Source organism: Danio rerio, chromosome 1, assembly GCF_049306965.1.
Source record: "Danio rerio strain Tuebingen ecotype United States chromosome 1, GRCz12tu, whole genome shotgun sequence".
NCBI classification, from domain to species: domain Eukaryota; kingdom Metazoa; phylum Chordata; class Actinopteri; order Cypriniformes; family Danionidae; genus Danio; species Danio rerio.
In genome coordinates this window covers 3014858-3041893 of record NC_133176.1, presented here as the reverse complement: position 1 = coordinate 3041893, position 27036 = coordinate 3014858, and the positions used below count along the sequence as shown (strand labels likewise).

The 27036-nt window shown below is 34.6% G+C and overlaps 2 protein-coding genes and 1 non-coding gene across 12 annotated transcripts in view; all 3 read right to left on the bottom strand.

Moving 5' to 3' along the window:
• Positions 1 to 610, bottom strand: part of farp1 (FERM, RhoGEF (ARHGEF) and pleckstrin domain protein 1 (chondrocyte-derived)) — a 145176-nt gene extending 144566 nt beyond the window's left edge. For all 9 annotated transcript variants that reach the window (XR_012405376.1, XM_017355952.3, XM_073949318.1 and 6 more), the window contains exon 1: positions 428 to 610. The gene's annotated coding sequence lies outside the window, so the exon portion shown is untranslated. The remainder of the gene's footprint in view (positions 1 to 427) is intronic.
• A 2401-nt stretch (positions 611 to 3011) lies between these two features.
• The window catches only part of kpnb3 (karyopherin (importin) beta 3), a 39152-nt gene continuing 15127 nt past the window's right edge, over positions 3012 to 27036 (bottom strand). Inside the window, exons 8-26 of one of the 2 annotated variants that reach the window (XM_009305394.3) lie at positions 26450 to 26570; positions 25801 to 25888; positions 23501 to 23607; positions 23290 to 23414; positions 23121 to 23210; positions 21710 to 21883; positions 20944 to 21162; positions 19243 to 19326; positions 19028 to 19160; positions 17285 to 17406; positions 16497 to 16593; positions 15625 to 15797; positions 14994 to 15105; positions 14054 to 14109; positions 13849 to 13971; positions 7953 to 8172; positions 6394 to 6622; positions 5717 to 5858; positions 3012 to 3972 (exon numbers count right to left, since the gene is read on the bottom strand). In XM_009305394.3, coding sequence (XP_009303669.1) covers positions 3886 to 3972; positions 5717 to 5858; positions 6394 to 6622; positions 7953 to 8172; positions 13849 to 13971; positions 14054 to 14109; positions 14994 to 15105; positions 15625 to 15797; positions 16497 to 16593; positions 17285 to 17406; positions 19028 to 19160; positions 19243 to 19326; positions 20944 to 21162; positions 21710 to 21883; positions 23121 to 23210; positions 23290 to 23414; positions 23501 to 23607; positions 25801 to 25888; positions 26450 to 26570 — 2502 coding nt within the window. In that variant the 3' untranslated portion in view covers positions 3012 to 3885. The remainder of the gene's footprint in view (positions 3973 to 5716; positions 5859 to 6393; positions 6623 to 7952; positions 8173 to 13848; positions 13972 to 14053; positions 14110 to 14993; positions 15106 to 15624; positions 15798 to 16496; positions 16594 to 17284; positions 17407 to 19027; positions 19161 to 19242; positions 19327 to 20943; positions 21163 to 21709; positions 21884 to 23120; positions 23211 to 23289; positions 23415 to 23500; positions 23608 to 25800; positions 25889 to 26449; positions 26571 to 27036) is intronic. The other variant, NM_001145604.1, reaches the window with a different exon arrangement.
• LOC137496068 (small nucleolar RNA SNORA84) lies at positions 26835 to 26972 on the bottom strand. Its single transcript, XR_011016164.1, has one exon. It is a non-coding gene; the product is annotated as a small nucleolar RNA SNORA84 (small nucleolar RNA).

Sequence of the window (27036 nt, the reverse complement as noted above, 5' to 3'; positions counted from 1 at the left end):
CTTTTTCTGTGACTATATAGTGTATTGCTATGTAATAACTCCCAAATACAAGTCTAAAAACGTGGTTTTACTATATTACACAAAACTACTATGTTGTTGGTCATGAGCCAGAGCATTCCTTGGAGAGCCATTTAAATAAACTCCAGGCGTTATTCAATGATAGTCTTACAGCACTTTCAGTGTGATCGACGAAACGTGGTTTTACCATAGTATCTGTGGAGTTATGCAGAAAGCGCTACAGTGATGATGCGCTACCGCAATAATGTTTGATGTTCAGAAGATCTGACGCGTGGCAGCGGCGGCGGCTCGATTGATTAAACCCTGCAACCATGGAAACCGCTGCAATGTATCAACTGGTCGAGTGATCTGCGCGAAGATTAATAACTCCCATTAGCACCACAGTCAATAAAATGAAGCCGAAGCTTACCTTTAAAAGCTGAATGAGCACTCGCTGTGAGCTGATATGTCCGCGAGGGTGTCTTTAAATGATATTCCGCTGGAAAAAAACGCGCGGCGCGGCGGCTGAAGTGGCGTGAAACGGGTTTTTCGGCGCTTATTCGCGGATAGCGCGGAAAGCCACCGTCTTCCCGGACGCCATGACTGTAGGACTGATCCCGAACTGATTTCATACAATAAAACACCGCCTCCAGCCTCCAACACCCGCACTACAGGGAGAAAGAGAAAAACCGCGAGGAAAACAGCGACCCCTGGCGGAGGAGCACTGCCACCATGACAAAATACTGTAGTCATTTTTAGTAAAATACTATTTTTTAAACCATACTATAGTAAAGCGAATTATTGTATTGACAACTATTTGTTCATGAATGATTTAGCATACTCTAGTATTAGCCTTTGTTGTTGTTATGTCGTTTTCATCCACTCTGAGGTGATTTTGAGGCTTAATTTGGCCACACATTTTTCTTGGTTTCAGCATATGGAATGATTATTGGTGACAAATCTTATTTTGACAGGTATTTTTGACAGAAAATGCTTTGAAATTTGTCAAAAATTCAACAATACAGCAAATGTACTACACTTTAATGCTACATCCGTAGCAGTCTTTGCCCCATTGACTTCCATTATAATGACTTCTTTGATTGCAAAGACCTGACACTATATAATCATGCTTTCCTTATTGTTGCAGAAATGGAGACTCATCAGAGCAGGCAACGTTTCTCCAATCTTCTATTGTCCAGTTTTGGTGAGCCTGTGTGAATTGTAGCCTCAGTTTCCTGTTCTTAGCTGACAGGCGCGGCACCCGGTGTGGTCTTCTGCTGCTGTAGCCCATCCGCCTCAAGGTTGGACGTGTTGTGTGTTCAGAGATGCTCTTCTGCAGAGCTCGGTTGTAACGAGTGCTTATTTGAGTTACTGTTGCCTTTCTATCAGCTGGAACCAGTCTGGCCATTCTCCTCTGGCATCAACAAGGCATTTGCACCAACAGAACTGTCACCCACTGGATATTTTCTTCTTTCAGACGTTTCTCTGTAAACCCTAGAGATGGTTGGGCGTGAAAATTCCAGTAGATCTGCAGTTTCTGAAATACTCAGAGCAGCCCGTCTGGCACCAACAGCCAGGCCATGTTTAAAGTCACATAAATCACCTTTCTTCCCCATTCTGATGCTTGGTTTGAACTGCAGCAGATCGTCTTGACCATGCCTACATGCTTAAATGCATTGAGTTGCTGCCATGTGATTGGCTGATTAGAAATTTGCATTAATATGCAGTTGGACTTTAATTAGCCGGTGAGTACCTCTTGCCACTGTATTTAACTACTATAAAACAAACTATTTCTCGTAAAAAGTTAATCAGATGTAAAATTTATTTGGTATATAGAATAGAACTTTCCAAACAAATAATGAATATTATGTAAACAATTTTTAGCATTTAAAGCATTACGATTGACAGGTTTAGTAGTTATAAGTGATGCCAGAAAAGAATAAATTGTTAAAGACTACATTTTTATTGTTCCCCCTACTTTCACCAACATCAAATGCATATATTAATACACTGGTAAACCCAACAGTCAGCGTTATGAAATGAAGAGTGTAGCGAAGTTAAGCGAACTCAAAATTGACTGAAAGTTAATTTAGTAACGCTTTACAATAAGGTTCATTAGTTAATGCATTTATTAACATGAACTAATCATGAACAACACATGTACAGCATTTATTAATCATAATTGAACATTTACTAATGCATTAATAACATCCAAGTCCATGCTTGTTAACATTAGTTAATGCACCATGAGTTAACATGAACTAACAATAACTACTGTATTTTCATTAACTATTGTTAACTAACATGAACAAATACAGTAGAAAATGTATTGTTCATTGTTTGTTCATGTTAAGAAATTCATTAACTAATAAACCTTATTGTAAAGTGTGACCATTAATTCTACTCATTTAAAAAGAGTTATAAACTTAGTGTTGAGGGTAATAGGTTCATTAAATACCTCATTACTTTAACTTAAATGGAGCAAGTTGACAGTAATCATAGATTAGTTTAACTCAAATGGTTTGTAGCCATCAGTTTCCCTTAAATGGTTTGAGTTGCCTTAACTCATTGGGTTTTACGGTACTCGGTTGGTTTGAGTTCTCTTCATCTATTGGGTTTAACTGTGCTCAAACTGCTTTAACTCAAATGGATTGAGTTCACAGCACTCATTAGGATTAGATTTTGAACAAATGGTTTGAGTTGTCTTAACTTGCTTGGTTTTACAATACTCCGTTGGTTTGAGTTCTCTTCATCTATTGGGTTTTACTGTGCTCAAACTGCTTTAACTCAAATGGATTAAGTTCACAGTACTCAATAGGATTAGTGTTTGAACTTAGTTTGTTGAAATCAGTTTCCTCAAGTGGTGTGAGTTACCTTAAACATACTGGGTTTTACAGTGTAGAACAGCAGTGATCGTTTTGACATGCACGATTATCCACTATGGAGCTATAAGAAACCCAATCTAAACTGAACCAAACCGGACTGACGCCGACAGCAATGAAACAGACACAAGGTTCATCATGTCTTGCAGCTTTAATACTGAAAGTGTTGTAAAATGATTAACCAGGATAGATTGCATATCATACAAATGTTCGATGGACACGTGACAAACCGTCAGCCAAACCAAACGGCTTCAGACTTGCGCATTTCCTTCATATGAGAAGCCCTGAACCCAGAGTCGCTGTTTTATTCATGTTTGTGTATTTCTTTGCATGGATTAAGAGAGCCAATGACAGACACTGTTAGGACATCATCATCATCAGCGGAGGAGCAAACGATGCCCGATTCTCCCAAACATCAGCACCAGCCATCAGGACCGGTGCCGAAGAGAAAACAAAAAGCCGAAAGAACAAAACAAAAACAAACTAAAGTCGACCGCAGCATCATCGCTCTGCTGCAGTAGAGCTCAACCAACACCAGTCCATTCAGTCCGATCCGGGGGAGAGGACAGCCGGATACAGCCCTAAATCAGCTTGGGCTTGGGTCGACACACACACACACGCTCGCACACACACAGAGTTGTGACAAAACAACTATAACTGATCTCGTTAGGGAGAAAAGCACAATTTCTACACCAGAAATTCTGAAGATCTACAATGGATGATGGTTAAGATTCATTTCATACCCCTAAACCCCCCCCCCCACGTCCACTCAAGATGAGGCTTCTCGGCCCTTTTTATTTTCAGGATACACACACGCGCACGCAAATGCATTCCTCGATGTTAAAGACGTGGAGATCTCAGGTCCAGCGGCTCAGAGTCACATGACGGTTCTTTGCTCAAAACAGGGAAAGGGCCAAAAGTCTAGATGTGGGGATCGAGGTGCAGAGTTTGTTTAATCCTCATAGATGGGCTGTTTGTTTATCAGGGTTAAGGCTTCGCTCGATTCTCAGGCCGTGTTCAGGAGATCCTGGATGGCCTTCTGCTGCGTCTCGTTCAGCGCTGACACACACTGCGTCCACAGGCCTCCAGAAACCTGCAAACACACAACGGAAATACACACTTGAGTGCAAATTCAGCTTGAGTTTACATAGTGGCAACTGGTGAACCTTTCAAAACAAATGCTGTATGGAAATTAAATTATCAGCTGTCCTTTAAAATTAATCTAAATATTTCCTAAGTGGTGTGTAGAAGAGCAGGGATTTCCTATTATGCTTTTCTTTCAGTTCGATTTATTAAAATGAATAGTGTAAAAAGGTTAATAACAGATTTTTATTATTTGTTTTTTTTTTTAAATTAGGATTTTTTTGTGATATGGATGGATAAACCACATTAAAAAAAAAAAATAATAAAAACTTTAGATTTATTTATGTGGTCTGTAACCATCCATCCCACACAATATGAATAAATAAAAAATAAATAAATATGAATAAAAAATAAATAAATAAACAAAAAAATTATATTAAAAGTTTGAGGTGTATATACATCTATCGCACAAAAAAATTAAAAAATAAAAAAATATTTAAAAAATAAACAAAATTAGAATCTATTTTATGTGGTCTTTATCCATATCACACAAAAAGTAATAAATAAAAAAAAATTATCAAAAATTAAAAATAAATAAATTCTGAAAAAAAAAAAGTTTGTGGTTTATATCCACCCATCCCATAAAAAAATAAATAAATCAAACAAACAAATAAAATCTAGTTTACGTAGTCTATATTCATCCATCCCACAAAAAATAAGTAAATAAAAAAAAGTTATAAAAATAAACTAAATCAAATAAATAAAACTAACAAAATTCTTATAAGTGTGTGGTCTATATCCAAGCAAAAAATAAATAAAATAAATACAATAAAAAAAATAAAATAAATTTAAAAAAAAAACCTAAAGTTTGTGGTCTATATGAATCCCACAAAAATAAATATATAAAAGTAAAAAATAAACAAAAATAATTAACAATAAAAAACACTATAAATGACATGCCCAGAAATGTTCTTTCATATGTGTTCATATTTCTTAAATTTAAAACATCAAGGCAAATATTCAATTAAAACGTAGAATTTAAATTATAAATTAATTACAACTAAATAACCCCTGAAACTAATAACAATTTCAACTTTTTTTTAAATCTCTAAAAAAGCAAAAATGTCAACATGTTTAAAGAGTTTTAACTCACAACGCTGTTATTCAGGTTTCTGTCTGTAGTTTGACACCACCATATAAATGATTAAGTATAATATATAACCGATTTGTTCGCCTCAACACTCCACAACACGCATGTTCATATAATGGCTGAATTACAATAGGAAAAAAAGAAAGCCCACAGATTTGTGGTCTTGTGGCAGTATTTAGAGCGATCACATCCTGAGCAAATGGTGAGCATCTGTAGAATGGGGACGCGTGAGAAATGCTATGTTAATGAAGTTGACACCCCATTGTCTGAGATAATCTTCAGAGCACAGCTGAGAAAGCAGGAGCAACTTTATTTACATTAAGAGTAAACAAACAGTAGAAGACGCTTGAGCTCAGGATGACCAGGAGTTCATTCACACTCCACTGAATTACTCCTGTATCTACAGTCACTGCTACACTAACAACAGACATCCTCATTTCATCTTGCTGTAAACGCATGCATGGTTTAAAACTGAAACTGTATGCTTAATTTAAATATTCATAATTTATGCAAACAGTATGGATAGATAGTATGTAAATACAAAATAATATGCGATTTTGCATAGCTTATATTAATTAATACACGACAACCAAATGAAACTCACTTGTACTTGGCGAATGACGTTGGCCAGTCGTTTGCTGCATCCGTCTTCACCTTTAACTGATTCATTCGCAACACCGTCAGCAATAATGGCGAAAATCTTGGGAAGGTTTGTATTATCGGGTCCCAGGACGATAGGATTGTTACTGCAGGAGGAAACAAAAGACATTAAAACACAAACTGCACACTTAAAGTACACACAGAAACCCTAACCATATTGATTTTGTTAGCTTACATAGCTAGTTGTGCTCAACAATTCACCTTTGCATATCATTAAGAACAGAAAATTCTCAGATTAAGTCTGTCTGAGGTATTGGGTGTGGCTAACACTTAACCACACCCCTGCAGCTGTCACTATGACGAACAGAAAGGGTGAGGAGGAGGAGTCTGTTAGATTGTAATAACTCCCCAATCCTTTTTCCATTTCCATTTTGAATGAAATGCCTACTTTACTACAGCCAATCAGCTTGCAGAAGAAAAGTCAAGCCACACCCACTGTTTGCTCAACTACTATTCAGTTTCTATAGGAACTGCATCACAATATAGGGAGAGGGGTTGTCAAAGCTTCCAGTTCATGTGGACTATAAACTGTTGCCTGAATTGTGTGAGCCCCAGATGTAAGTTTTTAAACGCATTTTGTTGTCCTCTTGTAACGTTTAAACAAATAAAACAAATGCGCACCTTTCGATGAGGTCACAGAGATAATTAAAGGTGTGAACTGCTTCCTCTTTGTCCTCGTTGAGTGGCAGCCAGGAGAGCCAGTGAGGGAGGATTTCGGTGACGTTCACACACTCGGGCCGGTACTTCATGACTTTGGCCACAGCAGAGATGCAGTTCTCAGTAGCGTTCACGTTTTCTTTGGCTCGGGAGTCTGCAGACTGGATCACACCTACGAGGAGCGGGACGGCCTCTGCGGGAACACAAATATAGATTGAATTAAAATTCATAGAGAGTTGTATTACATTCAAAACTCAACTGGAGAGGAACTATGATTTACCATTCAATCAGTTTTCCTGATCATCTGATCATTACAGACTTTAATTTGGCATTTTGATCATTCATTTATGTTAATTTAATTTAAATAAAAAATTTGGGTATACAATAGTAAAAATAAAAAATCTAAAGTATTCCCAAATGAATCATATTACAATAAGAAATAACTAATTAAGGGAATCAGATAACGGATTAAAGTAGCTTAAACACCCAGCAAAAACAGCCCGATCATCAAAACAAATAGCATGTTGTGAACTTAATTACACATGCTCTGACTTAACTAAACCGCTTTAATTTTATTAAGAAAAACATGAGATTTGTAGGCTTGCTTTTTGATTACCACAAAAAAATAAACACATTAAAATTAAATGAAAAAATAATTATAATAATTAAATAAAAACATATAAAAAATTATAAATAATACATCGACATCTCTATAAATTTTTGCATAAATATTATGAAATTTAACTACACATGCCCTTTGACTTCATAAAATTAAAACTAAGAATAACATTTGAGATGCCACGAAACAATTATACAAGTTTAAATTACTTCAGTAAACTAGGCTTCCTTTAAAAAAGAAATTTAAAATAATAATAACAAAAACAAACAAATAAAAATACAAATAAATTATAAATGCATCAATTTAATTATAGTTAATAAATAAATAAAAAGTAAAAAAAATAATAATAAAAACATATTTAAAAACAAAAACATTGTTAAACCGAAACAATTAAGTCAGTCTAAATTACTTCAGTAAACTAGGCTTTTTTGTGATTACTGCAAAAAAAAAAAAAAAAAAATTAACAAAAATAAACAAAAAATACAAATAAATTCTAAATGCATTAAATTAAATAGAGTAAAAAAATAATAAATTAAATAAATAGTTAAAAAAATAATAATAATAAAAATAATTTGTTAAACCGAAACGTTTAAACCAGTTTAAATGATTTCAGTAAACTAGGCTTCCTTTGTGATAACTACAAAAAAAATAAATATAATACAGATACACATGTTGCTCGGTTGCAAGACCTGTCAACCATCTAGCCCTGGCATCAACATCTCGTTAATGTTTAAAGTCAGCTTAAATTTTACCATGTTAATTTTTGCTAGCTCACATTGTTCATGCAAGTTACTGAAAAAAGTATGTTGAATTTAATATAGTAATATGTTAGCAAAATGTAAATGAAATTCCAACCGGAGGAAAAAAAAAAAAAAAAAAAAAAAGAAAAGCAAGGATGTCCCACCAGTAAAGGCAGGCCTGTAGTTTTCTCCTCCAAACTGAGCCATGACCCCGACACCGTACGCAGCAGCCTGCCGGACCTCCGGGCTGGTGTCACACAACGACTGCATCATGGGCCGCAGGAAGTACTCAGCGTATTTAAAAGAAGAAGGACTGCAGTGTTCGACGACATCATCAAATATGCACAGACCCCACTGTCTGTCAGCCCAGGGTCTGTGTGGACACTGACACAAACAACACCAGGAGAACGAGTTTAGAAAATGTAGAAGACACAGATCTGACTGAAACTACAGAATACAGTGATTCTCCTCTCTCAAGTTCAAGTTGCTTTATTGGCATGACATTAAGTACAGTATTGCCAAAGCACTTCAAATATGAAATATTAAAACCATAGAAAAATTCATAATAATAATACAGATAAGATAATGACAAAAAAACAATACATTTCATAAACATAATAATAATAATAATAAGTTGAAATTATTTAAATAAGATACATGAGTTTACATTAACCATTTCTTATGGTGTGTAGTAGGGCTGCACGATATTGGAAAAAATTGACATTGCGATATTTTTTTCCCCTGCGATATATATTGCGATATTATATATATATATATATATATATATATATATATATATATATATATATATATATATATATATATATATATATATATATATATATATATATATATATATATATATATATATATATATATATATATATACTTAAAACTAGGGCTGTGACGGTCACCATGACAACCGCGTCACGGCCGTAGTACGTGACGTCACGCACTTTAAAACACAAATTACTGTTATGTTGCCAAGTATTACATATCTGTTAGAATATAACATTAGGCGCGATTCAGCAAGTTCAAGTTCAACCATGAATCTTGTTAGAAAACGAACTCTTACATCTGGGAACATTTTGGATATGTGCCGACTGAGAAAGGTGAACGAATCAATTTGGATTAAGCTTTTTGTATGGGGGTTTTAAGTAAAGTGTGTTTTAATATTCACTGCTGAGAGTCCAAACACTGAGGAGCAAATCCATCGATACGCAGATCCACGGGTCCCGAACCATGCAAGATAGTGGCGATTGACGGCGAGGGAAAAAAGCCATGTAGGCTTAATCAACTCCTGTCTTCTAAACGCAGAAGCCCAGCTCAGCCAGGCATGGCAGAGGCATTTGCAAAAATGGCCAGATACAAAAGAGAAAGTGATAAATGGAAGACATTGACGAGAAATGGAGCAACATATTTGGTAACTACTTAAGAACGCGCCGCTCCGCAGCGTAGAGAAACCTGCGTCGCGAGAAATGCGGGCGGCGGAACAGAAGGAGAAGCCCTCTCTCGCATGGTTGTGAAAAAGTACCCTGTCTGTGCATTTTCGCTACAAGCACACCGTCTGACAGTGTATTGCTGGAAACATTATAACCCCATTCTTCACTTAAACCGGACAAAGTCAACATGTTAGTTTTTCTGGCAAATAATTTAAAATATGACTACAAAAGGTGGAGAGAAACTACGCTGTTTTTTTTAACATCTGACTTATATTGTTACTAGGTTAATATTTTCTTTGTACTTATAATTATTAATATTTATATTATTATTACACTTATTAGTAAAGTGCCATTTAGACTATTTGTTAAGTTCTTAAAAATGTAACGTTTAATTGTTATTATTATACGGTTTCAAGCAGTTAAAGTAATTTAATATTTAACTACAATATTTATAAACAGTTTTGTGTTGTTTTATTAACAAAAGTTCAAAAATAAACATGTAGCCTACTTTTATACGGATATTTTATTTATTAATATTTAAGTTATTCCGTAATTTTTACATAAAAGGTCAATTAACTTAAGAAGGCTACATTTGTTGATGTACGAGGTCATGGAACATGTTTGCCAGTAAATAATGTTCGCACCACAAAAAAAATAAATAAATGATTAACTAGCGAAAAGGATGCAATAAAAAATGCCAGCGCTTGATATTTCTTCACAATCGGATTCGTACGTGCAATAAGCCGAGACTATATTGCGCCGACAAGAACAAGCCCGAAAACTAAATCTAGAGAGAGAATTAATACTAGTTAATATTAATGATTATAAACACGAACTGCGTTGTATGATAAACCCATCACAATGATGTCGTGATCTTTGCTGAAGAACTGATATGTTATTGCCGTCTCCCCAGCCAGGTTTTCATCTGCTTTTTTTTCCCCCTTCTTCTGGATACAAACAATAAAGTATCAGCGCCAGACCAGTGGTTTAAATTATATTTTCCTTTCCTGATTTCTTTTCTTTTCATTAAAAAATAAATAAATGTTTAAAGTTTTGTATTGCATACCCTATATATTTTTTAAAGATTATCATTCAGCTTACCTGCAGCGCATGAGGTTGTGTGCTGGGCAAATCCCCTTTACTCATGCTACCCATTTCATTTATGACACTGTAAACTTGACTTGGTAGGCTGATCATCTTTAAACTCAAAAGACTGCTTTTGCATAATGTGATGTTTCTTATTACAACTGTTAGCGGTGTTAAAATGAAAGCAAACATTAAAAAGGGTTTTGTTTTATCAATTGTATAGTTTAGTTTTAATAATAGCTAATTTATATAATAAATTATAATATTGATTATTGTGTAGACTACAGTGTCCAACAAAACAATTTTATTAGGTTACTCTAATAGACCAAATCCCTAACTGAAAAACGAATGTGAAAATGACAGGCAGTTGCGTCTTTGCTAAAATTAATTTAACGACAAATTTCTTTTGCTTTTTTCCCCTTTAGAGATCAAAAGAGCTGTATTTAAAGAATTGTTTAACGAAAACATGAATTGAATGCCCAGTTCTTTTCCGTGTGAGTTTAGTGCGCCTCTGCCGCGTCTGCGTTTTTAAGGTTACAGGTGCACCCTGACCTGACGCGGGGACCAGATCTCTGTATTGCTTTAATTTCTCAATTTTCATAACTGCATTGCATTTTCATATGGTAAAATATCAAAATGTATGTTCTGAAAGTAGTAGGAATGACGGGAGTGTTAGTAATTACTAACAGAAAGAACTTTCACTTTTGAGTGAACTGTCACGTGTTATTTTAGTATGATAAAATAAACAAAAATAGTAATGCAGAAAAGTATTTTTCGCTCTGCCAAGCCTTCTCTGTTGCTGTATAGAGAAGCAGCTTGCTCAGTCTCCTTACCCCGGCCCCACCCCGCCCACCGACTCCTGAACGTCTCACTCACTCACTCACTCACGCGGGCATGCACTGCGGTCTCATGAGGAAACGCAGCTTTTTGATATAATGTTTTTCTTGTTCCCAAATACAAATAATTTATCAAGTATTGTTTGAAATAAGTATTCGTAAAAACACGCTATTCGTGCTTTTCCGAATACCGTATTCCGGTTCGGCTTCACCCATAATATATATATAGATTTTTTTTTTTTTTTTTTTTGCTTTGCATCGCACCCTCCTGCGATGTGACTATCGCGGATGCGCACATCGCGATTTCGATGCTAAAACGATATATCGTGCAGCCCTAGTGTGTAGAGTGTATACATATTGTGCAGCTAGTCTAGATGTCAATTCATCCTCTCTAAGTATATGGTAAAGTGTTTCCGAGTCATTTAAATTAAAAAATGAACTGATCAATGTTTCAAATTGGGGGGGAAAGTATTTCTCTAGTCGTGGTGTATTTGGGGCAAAACAGAAGGAAGTGTCTCATCCTCTATTTGGTTTGTGTCACACTGTTTACATAATCTCTTTTCCTGATGCCGAGTTCAGACTGCGTGATTTTAGCCCCGATTTTGGCTCGCCGACAGGTTTTGAGAAATCGCAGACAAATGCTTGAAATCACAGGCAAATTGCTGCTCGTGCACGTGAGTGACAGTCACACAGTATGAACTATCAAAGACGCGATCTGAGAGAATCGCCGATGAGTCGCCGATGCCTGTGAGATATTTGGCGTGCTGAATATCTGGAGCTGTCGGCGATTCAAATCATGTCGTGTGAATTGAGTTGACTGAAAATAGCATCAGCGGTCGCCTACAGCCAATGAGAGAGCGGCATTCACTTGTGTGTGTGTGTGTGTGTGTGTGTGTGTGTATAGCTGCTGCAGGCCAGCGGGAGGCTGGGGGAGAAGTTAAAAGCGCTCTTTTTCTGTTTATTTGGACCCACGAAATGGAGGAAAAACTAGTGGAGGTTTGACAGGACTCAGGAGCAGCCGTGTCTGTTTGACGTTTCATATAGAAAGAACTTAGTTTATTAGCAACGTTAAGGAGAAACGGCTAATTCCCTTTAAACCCAGGTGAGCAAACATGTACATGTTCTACCCCATTAAAGGCTTCTCTCTCATTATGTAGTCAATAACAAAAGATATACGACGTGTTTTTGGCTGTGAGACGTAGTTTGGACGAAGTTATCGGCGATTCTTCCTATTCTAAAGTCATGCAATGTGAAAGTCCCTGTCGTCGATCCATCTTTCAGTGACAAAGCAGCGACGAAACGCTAGCCCAGATAGTCATGCAGTGTGAAAACATCTGTGACACGACTACTTTGAAAATCATGCAGTCTGAACTCGGCATTAGGAGTCCAGGATTTTTTATGTCTGCCTTTTTCTATTTCTCCATTTTTATTTTTTTTTATCTCTCTCTCACACACACACACACACACGCAATGCATGCCATCATTTCAATAAACAGAGCCATCGAATGATATGGACAACTTAACATTTAATTTTCAAACATTCAGTTTAATTTTAATCTGGACTAAAACGGAAATAAATTCTGACTAGTCTGATCACTTATTATTTTACACTACTTGATGCATTAGAAAGAATTGATAGTAAGAATGAGCAAAAACAGCAGTAGACAACATCTGAAATTGATCACAAATGTTCTTAAAAATCCTCTTAAGGCACAGTAATGGTGTTGTTCAACAGCTTCAGGAAAACTCTCGATCGACTTCAGATATTAACTACTGAATATGATGTAAAGGGATTTTCATAATAGCATACGAAAACTTTGATTCAGATCAGTACATTATACTGTAATGCATTCGAGTCTTCAGAAAGACATGTTTTTTTTTCCATAATGAAACTAATTGCAATCAATTAGAAAATCAAAATTAGAAAATTATAAAAGCAGTTATTCAGTTGGTGGATGAGGGGTAAACCTTCTTTATAAAATCCTGGAGGGTCTAATCCAGGGGTGGGCAAACTCAGTCCTTGAGGAACGGTGTCCTGCGTAGTTTTGATCCAACACTAACTGTTACGGTTGCTGTTTAATGGTGGGATTTTTGCGTCCCGTTCAATCCATCGTTTAAAACACCAGGTAAGAAGTGAATGCCACTTATGTATTTGTTTTGTTTTTAGTTCAGAATAGGTAAGATTACGGCTCTGAAGATTTTTCTTTTCTTTTACTTTTCTTGTTTCTAGCGAGGTAAGGGGTTTACTTATGAGTTAGTTTTAATTGTTTTGTTATATTTATATCTCTGATTTGGCTTCACTAGCGTCCCCTTACTCTTGAGTTGACCTAATTTTGTTTGATACTTTGTTTGTTACTTTATTATTGTAATTATTTTTCTTATTGTATATATATTTGGGGCATTATTCTGATTTCACTTTTTTAATCACTTTTGTTGGCAGTTTTGTTGTTTGTGTCTTTCACTTTAACCCATCATCTTGTAAAAGAACCACACCTTTTAAATGTTATTACTTTTACCCTAGACTAACATCAAAGAGGTAGTAACAATAATCCAACACACCTGAACATGCTGATCAGTGTCTTCAAGATCACTTAAAATCTATAATCAGGTGTGTTTGATTAGAGTTGAAGCTAAACTGTGCAGGACACCGGCCCTCCAGGACCTAATCCAAAGAGTGAATGATAATCTTTACTTACAATCAGGTTGACGATGAGCTGTAGAAGCTGCTCGAACCACGGCAGAACCTTCTCTCTGTAGCTGCTGAAGATGGAGTGCAGGATGTCTGAAACCTTGGTCAGGATGTAGACGTCATTTTCATCCTGAAACAGATCAGTAGTAGATTCAAAATCAGAATTTAAAAAAAATTAAAATAAATAAATAAATAATATTTGAGAAGCTCACCTCATCCTGTAGCGTCTCCTCAACCTGCTCATCATAGTCTTCATCCTGACGTTTGGCTGCATAGAAGACTCATTTTCACTTAAACTTGCATCTAGAATTATTAACCCTCAAATGCATTTAAAACCCTCAACGCAACTTAGAAAATCTGGCACTCTTAATGTTTTTGTAAAGTTTAGCACAGTTATATAATAATAAAATAATATATATAATATTAATAAATAAAACACCTTTACTGAAACTTTAAGGACTTTTGGCTAAAACTGACCTCACTGCAGTGAAGGTCAAAATATTCAAAAATTTAGTAAAAATTCAGTAAAAGCTAAAAATCAATCCACAGATATAATCAACACAACTGGTTTTAGCTTTAAATAGTAATAAGATGTGTTTCTTGATCAAATCATTCCACCAAATGATTTCTGAAAGATCATGTGACACCACAGAATCTTAAAAATTTATTTTTAAATGAAATCCCAACAGATAACACTACTTTAAGCGATCATTGTATTGTAGCTTGGTACAGCAATCTGAGTGTGTCAAGCATGAACAGGTTGAGCAGCCTGATGAAGGTGGCAGGCAAGATCATTGGTTTTAACCAGACTGGTCTAATGGTAATCTACTATAACTATGTTCTAAGGAGAGCTCAGGGTATCCTATGCACCCTGGATCACCCACTGTACTCTGTATTTCAAATTTTTATAATGGTGGCTATTAGCTCATTAAATGAGTCCAGGGGGGAGGGGGATGTCTCTATATACTGATGTATGGATGTTGCGATTTTTATTTATGTGTACATGGAACTTCGCCTGTGTTGTTGTACCTTGTTGCAATTTTAGTTTCCCTAACAGGATAATAAAGCCGAGTCTGAATTTCTGACAATATTGCAGCATTTCTGATCTAAACCTCAGCCTAGCAGGTTTTAAGTGTCTTCTGAGTGGCTCACCTTGTCGGACCTCCTGGTTTTTAAAGTGCTCCTCCAGTTTTGCTTTCAGGATGCCGCCGAGCTCCTCAAAGTGTTCATTGTTCAGGCATCCGTCACCCATCAGCTCGATGCACTGAGAGACACAATCAGAAGAAGATAAATAAACCAACAAACACTGAAGCTGCCATAGGTTCTTGCTTTAAAGCCAAACTTCCTGACATTTACTGATAAAATAGCTGAATTTCCATGACCAATGAGCACAGGGCATACAAAACTGAAAAATATCCTCTTTTTCATCTGTTTGGGTGCTTAAGCCCAAAGAAATATGTAAAAAATATCTTATTAAAAAAAATTCTTCCAGTCCAGCTTTTTTTTTTATATTGATTAGATTATAACCTTAATAAAACTGATTAATAAATTATAATTATTCTTTTACATAATACTTTAAATACAAGACTAAGTACCAGTTGTGGAGAAATGATAATGATAAAAAAATTGGCCAGTGAATGTTTATGCCACCTAATACAGACTACACTTCTATATAAAAAAAAAACCCACCATATCAATTTAAATTGATTAAAATGGAAAGTAAAAGGTTAAATTAATAATAATAAAAAATATCCCTGACATCCAATGACCTCCAGTGATTTACCTTAGCGAATGAATGCATGATTTCTGACAGCACGTCTGAGTCTGGTTCAGTGCCGATGGCTTTGATGAGGGCGTCACACATGAAGTGCCACATCTGAGTGAGGTATTCTGGGCCACGGACACGAGCGCACTCCAGCAGCAGAGGCATGGACTCCGCGGCAGCCACTCGCACACGTTCAAAACACATGTTAAGGACCAGTACACAATGCAATATGAATAAACTGACAACCATTAAAACAAAAACAGGATCCATCTACACACACACACAAAAAAAAAAAAAAAAAAAAAAAAAAAAAGTCTTGTCCTTCACTTGTTTCCAAACCTGACTGCATTTGTTGAACACAAAAGGAAGATATACTGGGGGGAAGCCACTGACTTCCATGGTAATATTTAACACCTACTACGGAGTACAATGACTGCTTTTTTATAGCATTGTTCAGAATATCTTGTTTTGTGTTTAACAGAAGAAGCATTCATAAAAGTTTGGAACCAGTCGAATGTGTGAATATTTTTGGGTGAACTGTCCCTTTAAGACAGTTGACCTCCCAATCATCCCCATCCACCGTATTGGTTCTATTACAATCCACTCCCCCTATAGCTGGTGTGTGGCGAGCGCACAGGCACCGTTGTCCTGTGGCTGCCATTGCATCATCCAAGTGGATGCTGCACACTGGTGGTGGAGTGGTATGGCCATACATGACAAATGCACTATATAAATACACATTATATTACATTAAGCACCATTCTGGATTGTCAAAAAAAAAGCACCATTTAAATAAAAAATAAATAAAAAGCATGCACTAAAATCTCAGCATTAACACAAAGGAAAAACGTTTGACCATCACAAATTAAACGGAGTCTCCTGAAGGATATCATCATGGAAGTAGAACTTGAGCAGAGGAACCATCAGCTTCACCACCTGCTCTGTGTATTCAACAAAACCCTCCTTCAGCTCTTTAGCGTAGCACACCTGATGAACAGACGGCAAAATAAACATTCATTATTAAATAATCACTATAATCACTGGTATGTTGTAAAGACACCTGCCAAAATAAAAAAATAAAAATACATGGTTTTTCTAGAAACATTTATTCTTGTGGAGTAAAAAAATAAATATGGCAAGACACTGGAGGGAAACAGAAAATGAAAAAAATCAATGCAATAAAAATAAACCATAACTTTAAGCATTGCTATTATTTTGTGCTTTAAATCGTCTTATTTACACATGATAGTGCTAACGTGTTCATTTGCATGCATTTCTACTTCAAATCTGAACATCAGATTTCGAGTTTAAAATTAGTGACAAATTCAAAAGGTTTTTACAGAGGAAATCTCATTAAAAGTAACTTAATGATTCAGAAAAAAATAATACTAAAAAAAACCTCAATTTATTGTAGAATAAAATGTTAAATTATGCAAATCTCTCTAGTTAACTTATATAGACCTCAATAAAATGGTTAAATTTGGTGCAGGCACTGCTGAAGTGAAGCATCATGACTCAAGTAGGGAGAACAAAAAACATTGTGGAAAAAGGTATTATAATAGAAATCTACAGGCACATATTGGTGTATTTACTTTAATGCATGTAGTTTTCTGTACATGAGAAGTGTGATAGTTTTGCATTAGGTTAAAGCACATGTCTGGATGGTGGATCATCTCACCAGCATCTGGCAGGCCGTGGCCTTTTCCTCCAGTCCTGCAGTCTTAATGCCAAAACTCTGCTGATCGCCCAGATTCACAAACTCCCAGCCGTCATCTTCAGACATGTTCTCCATGTCCTGAGCTGATAAAATATAAATAAATCAGTCAATAACAACATGAAAGAGCTGAATAATCAGACTGAATTACAGATAGAGACATTATACAGATCTAGTAGTTAACCTAATGCAAGATGTGTGTGCACTTGTGTCATTTAAACATGCTGATCTGTGTATTAAGGGAAACAAAAGTTGTAATTTACTGTAGATAAAAGGCAGAAGGATTGTTAAAAAAAAAAAAAAAAAAAAAAAACCTTAATGTAATTGACTAGTGAAAGCTTTTGCTATTTGGCCCACTTCAGCCTAGCTAGCATACATTTGCCACAAACAAAGGAATCATTTTTGGATGCACAATATATACAAAAAAATAATAATAATAAAATCATAAAAAGTATTAAATAATAAAATCTGCATAAAAATTTAATAAAATTTGCAAGTGAACAGTTTTAACTTGCTGAATTTAGCAAGTGAATAGAAACATTTTAAATAACTATAATTGAAACCTAAATTTAAAAATCCTTGTAACTTGGTTAACAAAGGGTGAAAACCTGAAAAAAAGTGGAAAAAATAAATAAATATATAAAATAAAAATAAAAAATAACAAAATTAATAAATAAAAATTATTATTAAAAATAAAAAATAATTAATAAATTAAAAATAATGCTTGCATGCATTTAAATGCAAATTGTGAACAATTTTTCAATTGTATGTATTTTGATGGCAACCAAAATCTATACCATGAGACAAAACAGCTACAAAAATGCTTGCACGACAAATAAAACCTAAAATTACATTTAAAAATATTTTAATTAATTAAATAGAAACTAGATTCATGGAAATTACCTCATGTTTGCATGCAGCTTTAGATACAGATTGTGAACTGCATCAACTCGCTAACTTAAGTGAACAAACCCGTTTTAAACAATAACTATTAATAATTTTATAATATAATTAAAAACTAAATGTGAAAATCTGAACTTGATTAAAACATAAAAAAGTGAAAAAATAAGAAAATTATACAAGTATATAAAAATATAAATTATAATAAAATAAATAAAAATAAAGTTTACATGCATTTCAATGCAAATTGAACAATTTTACATTATGTATTTTGATGGCTAGAAAAATCTATACCATGAGACTCAGATCTACAAAAATAAGAAAATGGTCTCACACACGACAAATAAGAACTAAAATTACAATTAAAATATATTTAAATTAATGAATTTAAATAGAAACTAGATTCATGGAAATTACCTTAAGTTTGCATGCAGCTTTAAATACAGATTGTGAACTTGCTAACTTAAGAGAACAAACCCGTTTTAAACATCACCTATATTAATAATGTCATAATATAATTGAAAACTAAATTTGAAAATAAACTTTATATACATGTCTAATTTTTACCCCTTTTTTAACAAGTTTGCATGCATTTTTAATCTGAAGTTGTGAACGCTATTTTTACATTTTATACATCGTGATGGCTAGCAAAACACACCATGGGATGCGCAGAGCTATTATAAGGACAGAGTTAAAATAAAACCCTCTGCAAAATTTAGATGTTGGACTGCAATACCCAATTCAACCACTAGGCCAATAACACAAGGCAATTTTAGCCATTTGCATCCCAAACACAAGTGCTCTTACTGTCTAGTAGGGCCACTTCAGGTTTAATGGACGCAGTTTTCATCAGCGGCCCCATCACCACAGGCAGATACTGCTGAAACTCCTTCCCCAGGATCTTACACATGCGGGCCCATGCAGAGATCATGTAAGAGATCTGGAGACAGGAAAGAGAGCAGCTCGAACACACATGGAGACACTCTGGGTCCGTGATGAAGCTTATTTTAGCTTTTGCTGACCTGCGGATCGTCATCCTCCAGGTCATTGAAGTCAGTCTGAGTCTTCAGGAGGAGCTGCATCACCGCTGAGGCGTCCGGCATGAACTGCGGCACAAACACACATTAAGAACAGGTTACACTAACACGAATCAGGCATTCAAGTCAGTCAAAAATGGGGTTCAAGAGAGACAAGAAAATATATACGGGATTTATACAGTTATTTAGGATTAAATAGAGAAAATCCTAAGATTAATCAAATATTATACTATAAAATATTAGGGAAACACTTTAGGATAATGGTCCATTAATGTATTTATTAACATTAGCAAAGTATGAAATTGTAAATGTATTTATTAATGATAGTTTAACATTTACTAATGCATTATTAAAATCAAAGTTGTGCTTGTTTACATTAGTTAATGCATTGGGAGTCAACATCAAATAACTATTTGCCCTAAATAACATTAACAAAGATAAACAAAGCAATAAATGTATTACTAATTGTTTGTTTAATACTAGTAAATAATGGACTGTTATTTTAAAGCGTTACTAATATTAGTGGATAGAAAAGACCAAAATAAAACCTAAAAAAAAAAAAAAAAAAAAATTCAGGGTTTCTACAGGTTTCCCAAAGTACAATTTAAGACATTAAGACTCTTATGAATGAAATATTATTAGACTTAAACAGGGCTAAATGCTATTGATTTTTTGAATATCCCAGTTGGAAAAGATTTCCACTTGCCAACAAAAAAAAGATTATAATTTGATACATTTAATACAATAATAATATAATAAAAAAAATCTCAGGACATTATCATCAGCAGTAAACAAATGAAGAACTTTAAAACAAATGTTACTGTAAGTCTTTAAATGCTATTTTAAACAGTTAAAGGTTTAATTGAGATTAGTTGTTGGTGATTGTATGGGTGGTAATGGCCAGACTGATTAGATGAACATGAACAAAGGAAAATAAAGACAAGTATTTATATATATATATATAAAAAAAAAAAAAAAAAAAAAAAAAAAAAAACAGTAGATTAAAGACCCCCACGGACACCCTGATTTTAGTAAGAATACTTAAGATCAAATAATTAAAACATTTAAATAAAAATAAATACATTTTTATATAAAAAAAATTATTTTATATATATATATATATATATATATATATATATATATATATATATATATATATATATATAAAAATAAATAAACCAAACAAACAATTTTTTTGTTTAAGTAAAAAAAAAGGAAAATATGCATGTACATGTATGCATATTTTTATTTATTTATTTATTTAATGTTTGTTTGTATATATATATATATATATATATATATATATATATATATATATATATATATATATATATATATATATATATATATATATATATATATATATATAAAAATAAACAAAATTCATTAAACTGGATTAATAAATTATAAAAGGGTAAAATATAAATTAAACTATTTAAAAATGAATATACAAAAAAAAAAAATCAGAAATAAAAACTATTAAAATGATCTAAATATTTAAAATAAATCATTTAGAAAATTTAGTGTAAAAAGTGTAAAAAATAGTGTAAAAAATACATAAAGATTGTAATCTGAAACTGAAGCATTAAAAGAAACTAGTATTGAATAACTTTAAAGGATAAATTTGATTCAAATAAGTAAATAAACCTGACATTATAAAGCAGAGTTATCGGTTTACACGATCACCTTCTCTTTGCCCACAGCCAGGCCGATCAGGCTGATGCACTCGATGGTTTTTCCTCGGAGCAGACGAAGCTCTTTCTGAATGGCGTTTTCTACGATGTGTTTGAGAGACGGCATGAACAGATCGTAATACGGCACAAACTTCTCCTCCGCGGTATCAGCCACCGAAGCGATGGACGTCACCACCTGCTCCAGCACCAGTTTAGTGCCTTTCTGGATCAGCTGGAGGATTAAAACCCAGATATACAGAGAATTAACTCGCCACCATAACCCAATTAGCAAAAAATGTCAAAACACAGCAAATATGGGAATTCACACTCACACAAAACCTAATATCTGAATTGAGGCTCAATTCAATTTCAATTCAGTGAGACTAAAATGAAAATCAATTCATTTCTGAATCAAACTACAACGGCCTCAACCCAGATCAGACTAAATCTCACCACGATAGCTTTGTGCACCTAACAGGAGAGAAAATGCATGAATAAACTGGTATCCAGAGCTAAACTCATTACAGGAGGAGCTTGTTAATTAATGCAGTAAATGAGTAGGCCTTTCACAATCAAGTCAAGCTGTGATGAACAACAGAACTCAATACATCCATTATGAGATTCAAAATACATCACCAGTCTCTACTGAATCAAACCTGAGCTCAGTTTTAAACAGACAGTGCTGTATGCTTTTCTTATTAACACCACTTGCGTTGCTATACCACAGAGAACAAATATTTGATCATGACAGGCCTGTGAAATGAGTGGTCATGTCGTACCTCCTGCAGCTTGGCCACCATGATGACGTGCAGATGCTGGACGAGGCTGTCCAGATACGGGACGAGCAGGGTTTTAGGACAGTCCTCTGTGAAGTTGATGAGAGCGGCTGCTGCGTGAGCCTGAACGCGAGGGTTCGACTGATCCTCCATGGTCTGCAGGAGCGCAGAGATCACCTACACAACCAGGAGATGACAAAACCTCCAATTAATCGCTGTGCAGCTCTATTCAGGAGCCATCTTAAATTCAGGATCACTGTGATCACAATATTTCAACGATTTAATTATTAATTTAACTAATAATCTTAACTTAATCAATAGATAATACATAATATTAATAAGCATAATAATGAATGTATAATAAATAGTCTATTAATACTATAAATAATAATTAACAATATTTTACTTATTTTTATAATACATATTATAATTATAACAATGATGATGATAATTATAATAAAAATAATAATCGACAATATTAATACATACTATTATTATTATAACTATGATGATGATATTAATAATAAAAATATTACAGTAAAAGTATTTTACTTTTTTATAATAAATATAACTACAACGATGATGCTAATTATTAATTATAATTAATATATTAATATATAATTAATTAATTAAGATTATTATTAAATAAACAATATTATTTATATAATAAATGAATATTAATAAATTCTTAATTTCAACAATATTTTACTTTATAATACATATTATTATTAGAACTATGATGATATTATTATTAATAATAATAATAATAATAATAACAACAACAGCATTTTACTTATTTTTATAATAATATATTATTATTATTATTATTATTCTTAACTATGATAATAAAAAATAATAATATTTAAGCCAGTTATTACATTTAATAAATCACAAGTGTTATTTAAAATCGCCTATTATTACCCATAATGATGATTACACAGCTCTCTAAAATACTTTATTCTGATTGGTCAAAAATCATGATATTCCCATGCATGTTATTCTCAGATGTTCGGCACTATCTTGCTACCAAAAATAAATAAATGGGTAGGAAAGTGAAGGCTGCATTGACACTTAATTAATGGTAATTTAATTAAAAAAAAAAACTTGAATAAATCTAGCAAAAAGAATGTTGCTATATTGCTTAAAGTAATGCAGTTGTAGTATTTATTACATTATTATAACGTATTGTAATTGAATGCAATTTAAATGTACATCAGGATTCCTATATAATACAAAATTAAAAATGTACATTGCTTTTCTTAAATGTACCTGCTATTTAATTTCTGAAATAATTTGAAATCATAAGAAATAAAATACAAGCCAATGACCATTTTAAGAGCCACTTGCAATTAATTTTTTCAAGCTCACACAAATAAAATAACCACACCCACCCCTATTAAAATCAAGCCAATACCTTGTCATGGAATTTCTTCTGGAAGGTTGGGGCGAAGTCTGTGGCCATCTGTCCAATAGCATTGCAAGCAGCGTATCGAACCCTGGGGTGCTGAAGGGGTTAGAGATCAGTTACAGCACTACAAACCCACAAAATAAATAAAAATTAAAGCTGCCTTCAGAGTTCTTACTGGATCCTGACAGAAGAGCAGGACGAAGCTGACAATTTCACTCAGAATGGCCTCCATCTGTTGATGACAGCCTTCGCCAATCGCAGACAGAGCCATCAGACCCGCGTGCCGGTACTTCCAGTCCGCTGCAGGAGACACCACAGCCATTCTGAACTGAGCAGATATTCATTGCACTTCTGGAAGTGCTAATATAGCAGATGCATTGACTCACGGTTCTGCAGCATCTGCATGATGTGCTGTTTAATCATGGGAAGGATGATCTTTCCTCCAAGGCCACATGCAATCCTGTCCAGAGCACTTTCACCAGCAACAGCATTACTGAAAAGAGATCATATAACACTTCAAGTAAAACCACTTAACCATCCTGTGGTCTTATTCTGTATATTGCCTAATTATGTTGTATATTATAATCGTATTCTATATACACTATTCGCCATTTAGGTCAAACATGTTCCACCTTCACCAAACTTTTCAAATCTTTAAAACTATTTTGCATGAAGAAAATGAAGAAGCTCATCTCAGTCACAGTGTAGATTTCACCAATGATTAATCAAAGAGCAGAACTTGTCGTTGAATTAAGTGCACATTTTCTTAAGCTAAAATTACCTGCATAAGCGAAAATAGTCAAGTATACAGTTGAAACCAGAAGAAGTTCATATACACTCTAAAAAAGGAACATAACCATTTTTTTTTAAATGTCTGATGGTAAATCATACTAAACATTTACTATCTTAGGTCCGTTAGGATTACCTAAATGGATTACATTTGCTAAACGCCAGAATAATGAGAATTTCCTTGGTATTTTTGTAGCTTTGCTTTTAAACTGTATAACTTTGGTCAAATGTTTTGGGTCTCCTTCCACAAGCTTCTGACAGTAGTGTGCAGGAATTTCAACTCTGCCCACAAATTTTCTATAGGATTGAGATCAGGGCTTTGTGATGGCCACTCCAAAACATTCACTCTTTTGTCCTTAACACATGTTAACTCATTTGGCAGTGTGCTTAGGGTCATGGTCTGTTTGGAAGACCCATTTGTGGCCAAGTTGTAATGTCCTGGCTGATGTCTTGAGATGTTGCTTCAGTATTTCTCCATAATGTTCTTTCTTCATGATGCCATCTCTGCTGTGAAGTGGACCAGTCCCTCCTGCAGCAAAACAGCCCCACAACATGATGCTGCCGCCCCCATACTTCACAGTTGGGATGGTGTTCCTAGGCTTGTGCGCTTTCCCCTTTGTCCTCCAAATGTAACACTGCTCATTATGACCAAACAGTTCAATCTTAGCTCCATCCAAGCACAGGACATGTCTCCAAACATGAGTCTTTTTCCCCAGAGTCATTTAGCTAATGGTAATCTGGCTTTGTTGTTGATTCTGGCTTGTTGATTTATCATGTTGTCACACAAGGAAGCAGTGTGTTTGAGCTTTTCCCTAAATGCTATTCTACAGTTGTGCCTCACATTACCTCAATTGTTGTCAATCAGCCAATCAGAAAATTCCAAAACCTTCACATCATCATCTGAGCTTTTTCAGAGGCAGAATAATCGTATTGTATGGAAACTTGACTTTCAAGAAAAGTAATAACAATTTCTCAATAAATCTCTCTCATTATTCTGCTATTAAGCAGAACAGAAACACATGCAAAAATCCTGACCTACCAAAAAGAGAAAGTTTAATCACATTAACATCTGACTTTTTTTTAAATGGTTTGTGGCTTTTTATACAGTGTATGTAAACTTCTACTTTTAACTGTATATAGTTTTTAAAAAAACATGTAATGGTACCCAGGTCATGTTTTAAATCCAAGTCAACACGAGGGTTAAGCTGAAACCAAAATCGTAGACTTTCCAGCTCCAATACCCTCACATTCAAGCACTTCATTTAGGGAGATGTTTCAAGTGAGCAAGGTTACAATATGTTACCTAGTAAGGCACCACATAGATTTTTGGCCATGCGACAGATCTGAAATCCTATTTCTTTTAAATTAAAAACAAACAAAAAAATTAGAATATTGTTATTAATGTTTGACTTTCATTGAAAACATTTGAGTACAAGAGCATAGGCTTTAGGATAAATGATTTTCCGTGCTTCATGGGTCTACAAACTAACAAGAATTCAAATTTATTTAAATAAAAACTGTGCATTTCCCAGTGTTGGGTTTCACCTGGAAGGGCATCCACTTTGTAAAACAAGTAGCCGGTTCATTCTGCTGTGGTGACTCGATTAATAAAAGGAACTAAGCCGAAAAGAAAATGAATGAAAAACACCTGTGGAATCCCAGTTTAACCAACGTGTCTTTTACAGCAGCAAAACAATTAACTACAGAGATCAAATGCCAACAAGCCAGCCAAGAAAACTAGATGCCATAAAAAAAAAATTTACAGTATGCCAATTACCTATTGCTCAAAAATACCTAAAGCCATATGCACCCAAATGACCAATCAGATTCAGAGCATAGAACGGACTGGTATACACCACCCCAGAACGAACTTTAATAGTGCACAAATTAAACTCACCTGTCGAAATCGTCATCCTCCAGTTCATCAGCCATGGCCCACTCCTCATCCTCCTCCAGATCCACCATCATAGTCAACATCTGAGGCACTGAACACACAATCAGTATTACACAACTGCAATTAACTAGCATTAAGAAGCATTTGAACCAAGTCTAAGAATAAGAAAGTGTTCTACCTTTATTAATTCAGAAGTTAAATGGGACACAGAGCATGTCAGATTCTAGAGAGCATTTGCTTGGTCAGAAATTTGAGAAACTGAAGTATGTTGCGAAAAATCGTTGATCCATTACGAGAGAAGTGTCAAACTGCAAGCATTTGTGTTTATATATTCCAAAAGCAAATAATTTCACTGTTTTGTAGCCCACTAGTTTGGATATCCTTAAAACTAACATCTAAGAAACTATTTTAATATCACAGGACTTAAAAAAATAATAAAAAAATTGCTTCAAAAGTAAATTCCTCACATAATTAAGATCAACACAATGCAATAAAATATGCTTCATGAAGTGCTTTTTACAAAGAGAGCATGTGTGAGGATCTTCTCAATGTATTAAAAACTGGTCACCGTTGAGTTTTACCAACATTTGGACATAATTAGCACAGCTCTGGAAATTATCCGAACATCACGACAAGTTTAAAAGTGTCTCACCGCTCTGAGCAACGATGTTGGTGTGTTTCCTCAGCATGGCAGCTGCAGTTTCAGACAGCGTGACGATGACTTCCAGAGCAAGCTGACGCTGCATGTTGGTGAGGTTTGTGTCTGCACACAGCTGGAGTTAAGAAGAAAAACTCAATTAACCAGACTGTGACAAACCTTATTCTACACTGAGCAAAAGCCATGACATGGTTTGGACATTTATTTTGCACATATCTTGCATCTAATCTTGAAAATAAGTGCTTGATTTGGTCCGTGATGTTGGAAGACTGGGACCATGAGAATAGTTTGTGATATGGAGGGGGTCGAGCACTCAAAACAATTAAGCAGCACTGATTTAAAGCATCACTCTTTAAGCATCATGGTTTAAATGCTCATGACATGTTTCTGCAACCGGGCTGTGGAAGCTGCATGGAAATGTCAGCCACCACGCATTAAATTGCAGAGATCAATGTGTGCCCGTCAAACACAACCTCAAGCATCAGCACCGATGAGCTGTCTTAAGGAACCACAAGGCACATGAGGTTTTAATGCAGGATTCATCCGCTCAAGATCAAATCATCAACCGTCTGCACATCCTC